The sequence below is a fragment of the Alnus glutinosa genome, chromosome 3 (genome assembly GCF_958979055.1).
Source record: "Alnus glutinosa chromosome 3, dhAlnGlut1.1, whole genome shotgun sequence".
NCBI classification, from domain to species: domain Eukaryota; kingdom Viridiplantae; phylum Streptophyta; class Magnoliopsida; order Fagales; family Betulaceae; genus Alnus; species Alnus glutinosa.
The window spans coordinates 34,249,003-34,259,788 of NC_084888.1; the positions used below are offsets into that span (position 1 = coordinate 34,249,003).

The 10,786-nt window shown below is 32.9% G+C and overlaps 2 protein-coding genes across 4 annotated transcripts; one reads left to right on the plus strand and one right to left on the minus strand.

The window, feature by feature from the left end:
* The first annotated feature begins 2,036 nt into the window (after positions 1-2,036).
* LOC133864604 (large ribosomal subunit protein uL23y) lies at positions 2,037-4,438 on the plus strand. Of its 2 annotated transcripts, XM_062300989.1 has the most exons (4): positions 2,037-2,098; positions 2,328-2,378; positions 3,452-3,815; positions 4,062-4,438. In XM_062300989.1, exons 2-4 carry the CDS (start codon positions 2,366-2,368, stop codon positions 4,144-4,146), a joined length of 462 nt encoding a protein of 153 aa, XP_062156973.1. In that variant the 5' UTR covers positions 2,037-2,098; positions 2,328-2,365; the 3' UTR covers positions 4,147-4,438. The 2 variants fall into 2 exon arrangements, with proteins under 2 accessions (XP_062156973.1, XP_062156972.1); XM_062300988.1 differs by lacking the exons at positions 2,037-2,098; positions 2,328-2,378 and having other exon boundaries at positions 3,418-3,815.
* A 1,175-nt stretch (positions 4,439-5,613) lies between these two features.
* On the minus strand, positions 5,614-8,864 carry LOC133864184 (psbP-like protein 1, chloroplastic). Of its 2 annotated transcripts, none has more exons than XM_062300441.1 (8): positions 8,707-8,864; positions 8,530-8,632; positions 8,151-8,231; positions 7,878-7,960; positions 7,611-7,733; positions 7,418-7,489; positions 6,643-6,739; positions 5,614-6,013 (listed from the first exon to the last, which is right to left on the minus strand). In XM_062300441.1, the coding sequence occupies exons 1-8, from the start codon at positions 8,761-8,763 to the stop codon at positions 5,910-5,912; spliced, it is 720 nt and encodes a 239-aa protein (XP_062156425.1). In that variant the 5' UTR covers positions 8,764-8,864; the 3' UTR covers positions 5,614-5,909. The 2 variants fall into 2 exon arrangements, with proteins under 2 accessions (XP_062156425.1, XP_062156426.1); XM_062300442.1 differs by having other exon boundaries at positions 8,530-8,626; positions 8,707-8,855.
* Positions 8,865-10,786: the final 1,922 nt, after the last annotated feature.

Here is a 10,786-nt window from a genome sequence, read left to right on the forward strand (position 1 = left end):
TACAATTTAAAGTTGATGTATTTAATAATTTACATGATTTCACATTATTTAAATTTTTGAAAAACGTGCTAACATTGACTTTATATATAAAGTTGAACATCCCTAGTACCGAACTCTCCATTTAAAAATTCTCAACAAAATTTGATGAAAAAATTCATTTCAATAAACATTTCATAATTTCTCTATTTTGTCTTTTGTTATAATTTCATCTCTCCTAATTTGTTAGTCGTGGTTGCTTAAAACTAATAAAAAATTAATATTTAGTTGAAATAGAAAAAATATTTGGAGAGTTTGGTGTATGAAGTTTGTTAAAAGTGATAGATAAAATAACAAAAAATAGATTGTTTAACTAAAATTTAGAGAAAATTTGAAGAGCTCACTAAAATACTCTTAGATGCACCAATTTTAAATTCAGATATTTCATTTGAAATGGATAATAACCATAATGGAAAGGATATTCTTGTTCCGTTTTGGAAGGCATGATGGGTTGGGAAATTAATTTTGTAATATTCAGTAATTTATTTGTCAAATCTTCTCTCTCTATGCTGTCAACCACTGTAGGAAATTAACTTCTTGATGTTTTTATGTATAATTTTGTAGTTCAATTTTGTGGGTTTGGGTTTGAAATTGTGTCTACTCGGTGAAGGCTATAGTGTTTTGGTGTTTGGTTATCAATTAGTCATGTTCACCACATGTTTGTGAAATTGCGCATACGGGAGAAATTAGGTTATCAATTTAATTGTATTGATCGAAAAGAAAGAAATTGAGTGGGAGTTGGAATGTAATAGTTGAATTTGTTCGATTTGTAAGGTTTTTATGCAATTTGAGTGCTGGGTTGTAGTGAAATGATCAAATTTATGTACAACTTCATTCAGATTGATGTAAATGGAATGAACTGAGAGATGGGAGTTATAAGATTGATGAATGAATTAGGTAAAGGAGTTGACCTGTTTTGAGGTTGTAAACCTCCAAGAAAATTGAGAGAATAATATTGAATTTTAATAGGGTACTCTCTGCTTAGTTTTTCATTTCGTTCCTCCTGTATTTATACAAAGCAATGAAGTGGGTTAGTTAACTCCCTTACAAACTTAGGGCTAAACCCATGTTGACAATTGGACTAACAGAATTATATGATTAACCCAATTAACAGATTTTTATTTTTATTTTTTTTGATACGACAGAAAACCATGGTAAAATAGATAACATTTTCAGTTGGCTAGAAAAATCTTCTTTAATTCCTTGAAATAGTTCCTTTTTTTAAAAAAAGAAAAGAAAAAAAAAGGTTAAACAATTTTCTAAGTTTAAGCTTTTGTTATTACACGCACTCTCTCGAAATTCATTCTCCGCTACCATGAGAATTCGTCGCTGGTAGCTAGCCACCACCAGTGGAGTTTGCCAAAATTCATTGGAAGTCGTAGGCTGGTTCGGTGCTAGAGGTTGCTAACCATTTTTTGCCATTGAGGATATTTCGTACGAGCCAAACGTTAAAAAAATATTTTCATAATAAAAATTTTACATCGAAACAAACATATCGTCTTTATTTCCTTAATCTTCTATACAAACACGCTTTCTTTTTTTAAGCGTTGAAAACATAAAAGAAAATATATTCATCTTATTTCTTATACAAATAGGACTACTAAAATTATAAAAGAACACAAAAATGATAAAAGAGAAGGAAAAAAAAATCAATTAGACAATATTAGGCAACAAAATTGAGATGTACTGTTGTCATATAAAAAAGAAAAGAATACAATTAATAAATACTGTAAATATCAATTTCCACATTTGTTTTATTTTAAAAAATCGAACCCATTATTTACTATTATTTTTCTTTTATTTTGGTCTAGAAAAGAAAAGTAAAGTCTGTAGCACTTCCGTGGGCTTCAAAATAGGCACAAAAGTGTGAAACCTACCGAACAAGCCCAAGTGTGTTGGTATATTCAGAGCCCAGCCCTTAATGTTGGCTAGGGCTCCATGTTCGATCCGAAAGGAAACAAGGTTATATCAGTAATTCAGCTATGTATATAAAGCAGCGTTCATCTTCTCCAGTTGAAAACCCTACTCTACGGCTGCGCAGCCCTCTTTGTCTTTCACTCAGGTTACGACCCCTTTCTGTATTTCTCTCTAAAAACCCATTTCAGTGTGTTGCTACTTCCATTTTTCTGTGCTAAATCAGTCTTCAAAATCACTCTTTCAAGAAAAAATAGAAAGTTTTGCTCAGAACTTCAGCAAAGAGCTTAGTTTTGGCATCTAGATCTGAAAATTATCATGGGTATTTGATATTCTTATAAGTTAACGCTTTTTAATGCTGTAATTTGTTTGTTTAGGTAAGGAAGAGCATTGGGTAGAGTTTCTTCATTGTGCAATGGCCCCTAAAGGTACATTTTTTCCTCCATACATATATATATATATATATATATATATATATATATATATATATATATATATATATATATATATATATATATATATATATATATATATATATTTTATCTTTCCATTGTTGAGTTATGTATGTGTTGCTGGGTTTCTAATGTGGATGAGATTCAAGTTGTGGGATTTTGTTTTTCACCATTATAAAAATTACGTTTATGTTATGTTGGACCTTGTGTTCGTCTTAGCTATGATTCTATGAATGTGTTCAGTATTGGAGTTTTTTTGGGGTTAAAAATGCGTATAAGGACCACCCGAGTGCATATAGGTGTGTGTTTGTCGTCGTCAATCATGCCCACAAGTCCATACGATATGTTATTGACATATAGCATAATTTGTATGCTTTCTCTGTAAAATTGGTGCGGTGCTTAATGATTTCCTGTTATATTTGAATTTTATTTATTTATTGGAGTTGGAGAAAAAGAACGGATATCCTTGTTACGTTATGCATTTTGGAGTTGGGGGTTCTTGTTACAGTTAACTGTTAGCTGGTATCCTTTTATCTGTCTGCCATATGTTGAGGAAGCTGAAACTCTGAAGATGTGTAGAAGTCTCATGATGTTGGTGTGCTCTTTTTGTTTGAGATCCTTTTTGCTTGTTTGATTTTTACGACAGTTAAACAACAGATATTGAAAAGTAGTTTATATGTAGGGATTCTTGTTCTATGTTTTTTTTTGTATTAATTTGTTACATATATCTCTGTGTTATTGATTAATGAAGCCCAATTCATGGCATAGCAACAACAAAACCAGAACCGACACAATTAATTCTATGTTTTTTTTATGTTGTTGGTTTTTGCTGCTATTGTGATATAGCTGGCTCTGGTTGTATAGTTGTTTCTTTGTTCACTTTTTGATGTTTCGTAGTTGTTAATAATATTGCTTACTTATTCATCAAAAAAATTCATGGCATAGCACTCGCCATGTTCCCCTACTTCAGGCATAATATGCTACCTAACATGTATATCTGTTTCTGCTTACATGTTGTACTTCTGGTTTAATGCTGTATATTTTTGCAGGTGATGTTACGAAAAAGGCTGATCCAAAGGCTCAGGCCTTGAAGGCTGCCAAGGCTGTGAAATCAGGTCCAGTCTTCAAGAAGAAAGCTAAGAAGATCAGGACATCAGTCACATTCCATCGACCAAGGACATTAAAGAAGGACAGGAACCCCAAATATCCTCGCATCAGTGCTACACCAAGAAACAAGTTGGACCATTACCAGATTCTCAAGTATCCACTGACTACTGAGTCTGCAATGAAAAAGATCGAGGACAACAACACCCTCGTTTTCATTGTTGACATCCGTGCTGACAAGAAAAAGGTCAAAGATGCTGTGAAGAAGATGTATGACATTCAGGCCAAGAAAGTGAACACTTTGATCAGGTAAATTTCATTCTTCGACACATTCTTTTGTTGTTTATATATAAGGGATGTAGTGGAGGGCTATGCAACATAGTAAACCAACCACTCATAATTATGCTGTAGAACGTAGAATTTAAAGGTCTAAGATTCATAGCTTGTCCATTTGCACCACTGCTTGTTCTTAAAAGCTCTGCTGTTCATGTGAGATTAGAAAAACTAGACACTTTTGTATATGCATGTACCAACCTTATAATTTTTGTGATACAGGCCTGATGGAACTAAGAAGGCATACGTTAGGTTGACACCAGACTATGATGCCTTGGACGTGGCAAACAAGATTGGTATCATCTAAGATCTAATTTTTAATCCGTTTGTTTGGAGGAAAGTGATTCTGCTCTTGTTTTGACAGTTTTGTTAGTAATGAGACATTGTGTTAGGACTCCAATATTTGTACTGGGGAACTATATTTTCTATACTATTGCGATTGTATGCCAATTAGGAATATGTTTTCTAGTGGTATTGCAGTTTTTCTGTTCTTGTAGCCCCCGTTTACTGCATGACAGGATGGTGAAATGGTGCACTGTTGAATTGAAGGTGATCTGAGATCACCTGGTTTAATGTTTACTTGCCTGATATTCTGTTTACGCTGCCCTATTCAAGGAATTAAGGAGTTGGTGAATGAGTTGGTACTTCACATTTTGGAGAGTTGATGTCGCATACGTAGGCTTGTTAGGATGTTTGCATATGCATTTTTCTTATAGCACTAGCTGCTGCATTTTTTTGAAACTTTTATTCAATTTATGCTATTAAATCACTTTTTGCATCCATTTTTAAATTCACTCTGCAATATCATTTAAATATTCTTTAAATTAAATGTTGGAAAAAAGAGAGAAATGATAAATTATTTAAATATTGTTTAAAATAAATTTTAGAGGAATAAGAGAGTAAAGAGTAAGTTTTTTATATTAAAAAAACTATTTTTGCTTTCTTAGATTAGGGGCAACTTTTGGTTACTTTGTTGTTTTCTTAACTTGATCAAAAGAATCCGATTTAATGTTTTTTTTTTTTTTTTTAATCTAGGGTATCGAATGAGATTTTGAAAAATTGCAACTAGTTCTTGAATAAGAGATCATACGTGTTTGTGCGTTGATTTTAAGTTTGACATTGTGTAAAAACTAAATACCTTTAATCGGCCATTTAATTAACGGGTTTAATCCTTCAACTTTACTTGAATCCGTTAATTTAGTGTTGCATTTATAGGTCATGTCAAAAATTACTAGTGATAAATGTCGTGTATTAGATTTAAGTTATGTCAAAGATATCAATATAGAACTATAGGTTAATTATTAGATTTAAGTCATGTCAAAGATATCAATATAGAACTATAGGTTAATTTTAACTCGATCTATATATGACTAAAGGTTCAGACCTCTTAATTATTACTTGTTAATTTCATGTTAACTTTGTGTCCAAGTTTTTATGCCGTGTCAAAAAATAGTGAACCTCAAAGACAAGTTAGACAACACTCATTTGAGTGTTTGATCAGATGTGCCTAGTATTGGTGAGAATGAAGACAGGAATATAACTCCAATCATGCCACGCCCTACTCGAGTGACTATCAAGTATACCTCATGGACTCTCAAGGGTTACCAAAAAATGAAAAAAAAAGTCAGCGAAAAATTAGTTTTTGAGTGATGTTTTGGAGCATTAACGTAAGTTTTATAGGGCCATGCGGACCTTCAATACGAGTGAAGAGTTTACTCGCTACACGGTTTCTACTCATTTGTCTGAAAAAGGAAAAACTGACAAAACATTTGAATGATCATGGCAAAAATGCTTCCCTGCACATAAATTAGAACCTCCATTGTAATTTAATTTGAAACAATAAGTAGTCCGTACTATAGCTACCCCTCATCATCGTGTTATAATTGAAGAATTGATTAGGGCTCCGTCTTCACCCAAATTCCATAAAAGAGAGCAAGAAAGGGAGGAGAAAGGAAATAATTGTTGGCTTGTATTGGCTCCTAAACAACTCAGGAAAATGCATGCATGGTGGTGCTTTGCGATTCAGAAGTGGTTGTTTCCAATCTGATACGAGAAAATTGAATGACCACATCAAACGTTGAAAAGTTTGAAGGAATCAACGACCGTATGCAATTTGTCTTTCATCTTCTCCCACCTCCTCTCATTGGCCCCTGTGGTCAGAGTGTAGAACTTACCTGCCATTGTCAATGTGATTGTCAATGAAAAGCAAAATATTGTACCAGTAGACTTGAATAAAGAGGTGTTTCATGTTGGGATATCAGTCTCAAATCTCCTAGTGAGTAGTAATTCTAGCCCTCTTAAGACATTCAAAGCGGTGAAGGGACTGCCAGAGCATAATTCTGTGGACCTGTCCTTAATCCATAGGATCAGATTGCTCTTTCCTGAATGAGCAGTTAATCTATTAGGAGACAGAAATGGTGTATGTTGATTCAGTTGAAGATGATGGATGAAATTAAGCCTAGTGAAAACATGCCATTCAATGACACTACCGAGTTGAACAAATGAGTAATGCTATTCATACCACCCATTTATTGTACTCATATCACACTTAGTGATATGACGTGTTTTAAGTGGCTTTTCTTTTGTTTTTTTAGTGACTGACATGAAAAGTCATTTAAAACAAGTCACGTCAGCCGGTGTGACATGAGTGTAAAGACTAGCGTTACTCTGAACAAATTACTATCAATTGGTTGGACAGAGCTCTTATGGCAAACCCAACTTCTTGGGATGGGATGCCATAAGCAGTATACAGATTGTGTTGCTCATGCACCTAACATATACAAACATAGGAAGTGCACCATACCATTGCCTATGGAGATTGTGCTGAGAGCATGGCGGGTGTAATTTGGAGCCTGAGCAATGAACTCAAATGTGTAATATGCTTTTCCGTCAACATCATGCTGTACCACGCAGAGGATGACCAATCAGTCAATAATTTTAGAAGTAATAGTTGAACAAGTCCTCCATTATTATGTGTGCATGTAAGTGTCAAGTACAGATGTTTGCGAAATTTATGGTTCCAGAAATGGCAGAATTCATTCCCCTAATGACCTTAGCAGTAAATGCCACAGATTCAAGCTAAATTGGCTACCAAGTATGCAAATGTACCATACCATCTGCACTCATACGGAAATTAACATAAAAATTATATCCCTCCCCCATAAAACAATAAACTCTGCATATTTATTTAAATTTACTGTCCAATTTTACCTGGCTAAACTATTGGGGTTCACTATTGTAATTCTGTTCAACTAAACAGTGTAATTAACAGAAGTGTAACTTTTCAGTAAAAAAAAAAGAAGAAGAAGAAGAACGATGATATAGCATTGAATTTTATGGTATTGGAATTTTATCTCTGAGGAGAACTAAGATACTTTTCTGAAGTACTGTGGCAACTGGTAATGGAATAAACTTGAATCAAACTTAAATATGATCAAGGTTTTTGAGAAGAGATGTGACTGATATAACCAATTTCTATAATAGAAGGAATACCGTATTACATAACAGTGTCTTAGCCATGAGCAAAAGCATATAAAGCATATCTAAGATTAACCCAACTTATGAAAGGGGGGTCAAACCTCTGCTGCCTCAATTAGCTTTGTTTTCTGGGAAGAAGGGGCCAAGACCCTTTTTATCAAAGTTTCAGCAACCTGTGATCGTTGTATAATGAATAGTAGCAACCTTATCATATACCAATATGTACAAAATTTTGAAGAAACAGACAAAGCAAAAATGGACCTTAAAGATGTTAATTGCACATAAAAGGCTAACCTCTTTTGGTGGCCCAAAGTCTCGAATGTCCTGTTTGATTGTTGGGATCACGGTCACACTTGCACTTTCTAATGGCTCAATGACATCTTTAAAAACCTTGTCTTGGCCTTCAATCACTACTTCCTGCCAACTCCCAAGACAGCATAGAGGAGCTACTCTTAACTTTTGGTATTTTAGCAGTTTACTGATAGATCAACTAAACGAGACTGACATGAGCTACAGATAGAGCAGACAAAACAGAAGCAGATAGAATTTTGCAAAGCACACCTGCCACCCAAATGGATAAATAAATTCGTATCCATCTTTCTTGTCTGTGACCGACAGAAATCCCTTCTTAGTTTCTACAGCAACTGAGCCATATCAAGGGTGTACTCTTAGGATATCAGCCATCATTAGTTAAGGAAACCGATGCACTGCACAAATAGCAGGCATTGCTTTCCTAGATGATCACTATGTTAGTACAAAGATATGGACAAGCTAACTCCCTTAATGACATTCTTAATAACACATTCACCGCATATTCAGATTAATAATCCTTACACGATTTGGAATTCTGATTGACAAGAACAACGCAAGGGGCAACTGCTCCAATAGCTAGCACTAGTCGCCTCCCAGTTCTATCTGCCAAATTAAAAGGCAAAACATAAAGTCTCTACCACATGTATATCATCAATATCCATATTTTCTCGAAAAGAATCCCAACCCAGTCTATTAAACTGACATCTGCATTTAGAGCATGTGATTCTAACTAAAATCATGACAAACAATTAACCATCAATGGCCTAGGTACGACGTAGAAGCAAAGAGAATAATTTTAAAATTAAATTTAAGATCAGAAGTTCTAAACAATTCCAGTTGGGCTCAATGAAAACCTGGGTTTCTTGGCATTAAATTAAACCAAAAAACAAAAAAAGTTAACCTTGAGAAGGAGACCCTCTTGAGGACGTTCCCACTTGCTCGGCTCTGACCAGAAACGAAATGCCGGCTCTTTTACAGCAAGGTAACGTACCGTGCTTCTGGAACTGAGCCATGAACACGTGAGGAAACAATATAACAAAATGAGATAGGAGTAGATGGAGAGAGAGAGAGTGAGAACCTGAGGGAAAGAGTTGAGAAACAGTGTCCTTGTGGGTGAGTTTTGCAGAGACGCCATTGTTGTTGGGGCGTTTGCGTGTGAACCGTGCGCGGAAGTTAGAAAAAGAGGGTCTCTGGGCTTTGTGGTGGAGACCTTCGTTATCTTTTTTCTATGCTTGCTCGACTTATCCGTTATGGAGAGCGTGCAATGCGGGCGGGTCTTTGACACCTGTATTCGTTGGTAGTTGACCCGGTGGACTTGGACCCACTTGTTTCGGTCCAGAACCAGAAGTCAGTCTCCGTTTAAAAAGCGAAAAATCGTTATTATTTTCTTAGCTGGAATATCATGTGTAATCAACAGATAATTGAGGCCTTCGGTCCTTCTCAATTCTTTTCAATTTAGTTTTTCTTTTAATTAGATTAAATACAATCTATTAGATTAATATGTGTTTAAAATGTGTATAATTTTTATATTCAGTTTTAATAGAATATATGGTTAGGGTCTCGTGCTCCTCTTACCGTTTGGAAGCTTATGATTTCATGCCCTATTTTACTCTTTTATCAATTTTTTTTTTTTAAAAAAAAAAACTTTACTTCACATCTTTGAATTGTCGTCATTTTTGTAATTACTCACCTAAAATTTAAAAACTCTCAATTTACTAAATCAATTTTTCAATTTTTTCAATTTCGCAACTTTATTGGAATTTTTCATTAAATCTTGTAAAAAATCTTAAAATATATATATATAATCAAATATTCAAGCGTTAATATTTTTGTAAATTTTGTTAAATTTTAACCAACGCCTAAATCTTTTTTTTCTTTTTTTAAAACAAAAAATGTATTTTGAAAATTTTGACACCCATTTCCTAACGGAGTGGTGAAATTAAAAAAATAAAAATAAAATTGAAAGATATATATACTAAATTAAGAGTTTTTAGAGCTTAGAGATATACTTACAAATATGATAAAAGTATATTTGTGTTAAGTGAAATTGTTCCATGCTACTCATATTAGAGTATAAGTTAGTGATACTTTTTGGCTACTAATTAGTCTAATGCCATTTGGGGTGCAGCATTTCATCGCTCTTAGAATACCTCCAATGGATTATCTATTTGCAATTTTAAGCTATAATAGATAACAAACGTGCTAAAAAGATACTTCATCAGCTTATGTATTCAAACTCTATAATATATTTTTCTTAATTCCATAAATTATGCAACTTTACAAGTAGAGTTATACTATTCACTTATCTATTTATTTTTTTATTTTTTAATCTCCACCTTTTCTGCTCTTTCTTTTTTTTCTTTTTTTCTTTTTTTTTTCTTTTTTTTTTTCCTCCACGACTCCACATTCTTCCTATTTTTTCTTCCTTTATAGTGGAAATCTAAGGGAAAGTATGTAAAGTAATGGAGTTATTAAGCGGGACTCACGTGGAAAAAAAAAATACTATAATAAAAAAAATTATTAAAAAATAATATAGAGTTAATAATAGATAATCAAATGTATGATGCATTTTAAAACTCATTAACTAAACTAAATGAAATAGATTTTGATTAACTATTCTATATTGAAATATAGATAAGCCATTGGGAGTGCTATTTTAGAATATGAGTTTTGTTAACATCAAATAATATATATATATATATATATATGTTGGTGTCATTCTCTTTTATATTTCTTGGTCATCTTTTTTTTTTTTTTTTTTTTTGTAAATTCATTATTAAAAATGTAAAACTTACATGTAATTAAATATATTTAATTTTATGGAATCTATTATTTTAAAGTATTAAAATAATCTTATAGGACATCTATACCATAAAAGGAACTGTTTCGTTTGTATGTGTGTGTTTTTTAATATGATAAACTTAAAGAACTACACACAATCTTCAATTGTCGTCAAATAATATTATTGTGTAGAATAGTACTACATAACTTTTTTGAAAGAAGCTGGTGGCTAACATTTAATATTACGATAAATTTTGTCCCTATCGTGCATATTGTCGATGGTAGCTAATAGCTTAAATTTAAAAATATTAAAATAAAATTTAATTTGACGTTAGATTATTTGCTATCAAATTTATCCCAACTACGTCAAATATAAA

Excerpts from the sequence above, each read along its gene's own strand:
- LOC133864604 (XM_062300988.1), top strand. The coding sequence starts at position 3,433 with ATGCTGTATATTTTTGCAGGTGATGTTACGAAAAAGGCTGATCCAAAG. Across the intron at positions 3,816-4,061 it reads AAAGTGAACACTTTGATCAG|GCCTGATGGAACTAAGAAGG; the intron begins GTAAATTTCATT and ends TTTGTGATACAG.
- LOC133864184 (XM_062300441.1), bottom strand. The coding sequence starts at position 8,763 with ATGGCGTCTCTGCAAAACTCACCCACAAGGACACTGTTTCTCAACTCT. Across the intron at positions 7,961-8,150 it reads CAATCAGAATTCCAAATCGT|TTGCTGTAGAAACTAAGAAG; the intron begins GTAAGGATTATT and ends GATATGGCTCAG. Across the intron at positions 6,740-7,417 it reads AGCTAATTGAGGCAGCAGAG|CATGATGTTGACGGAAAAGC; the intron begins GTTTGACCCCCC and ends TGCGTGGTACAG.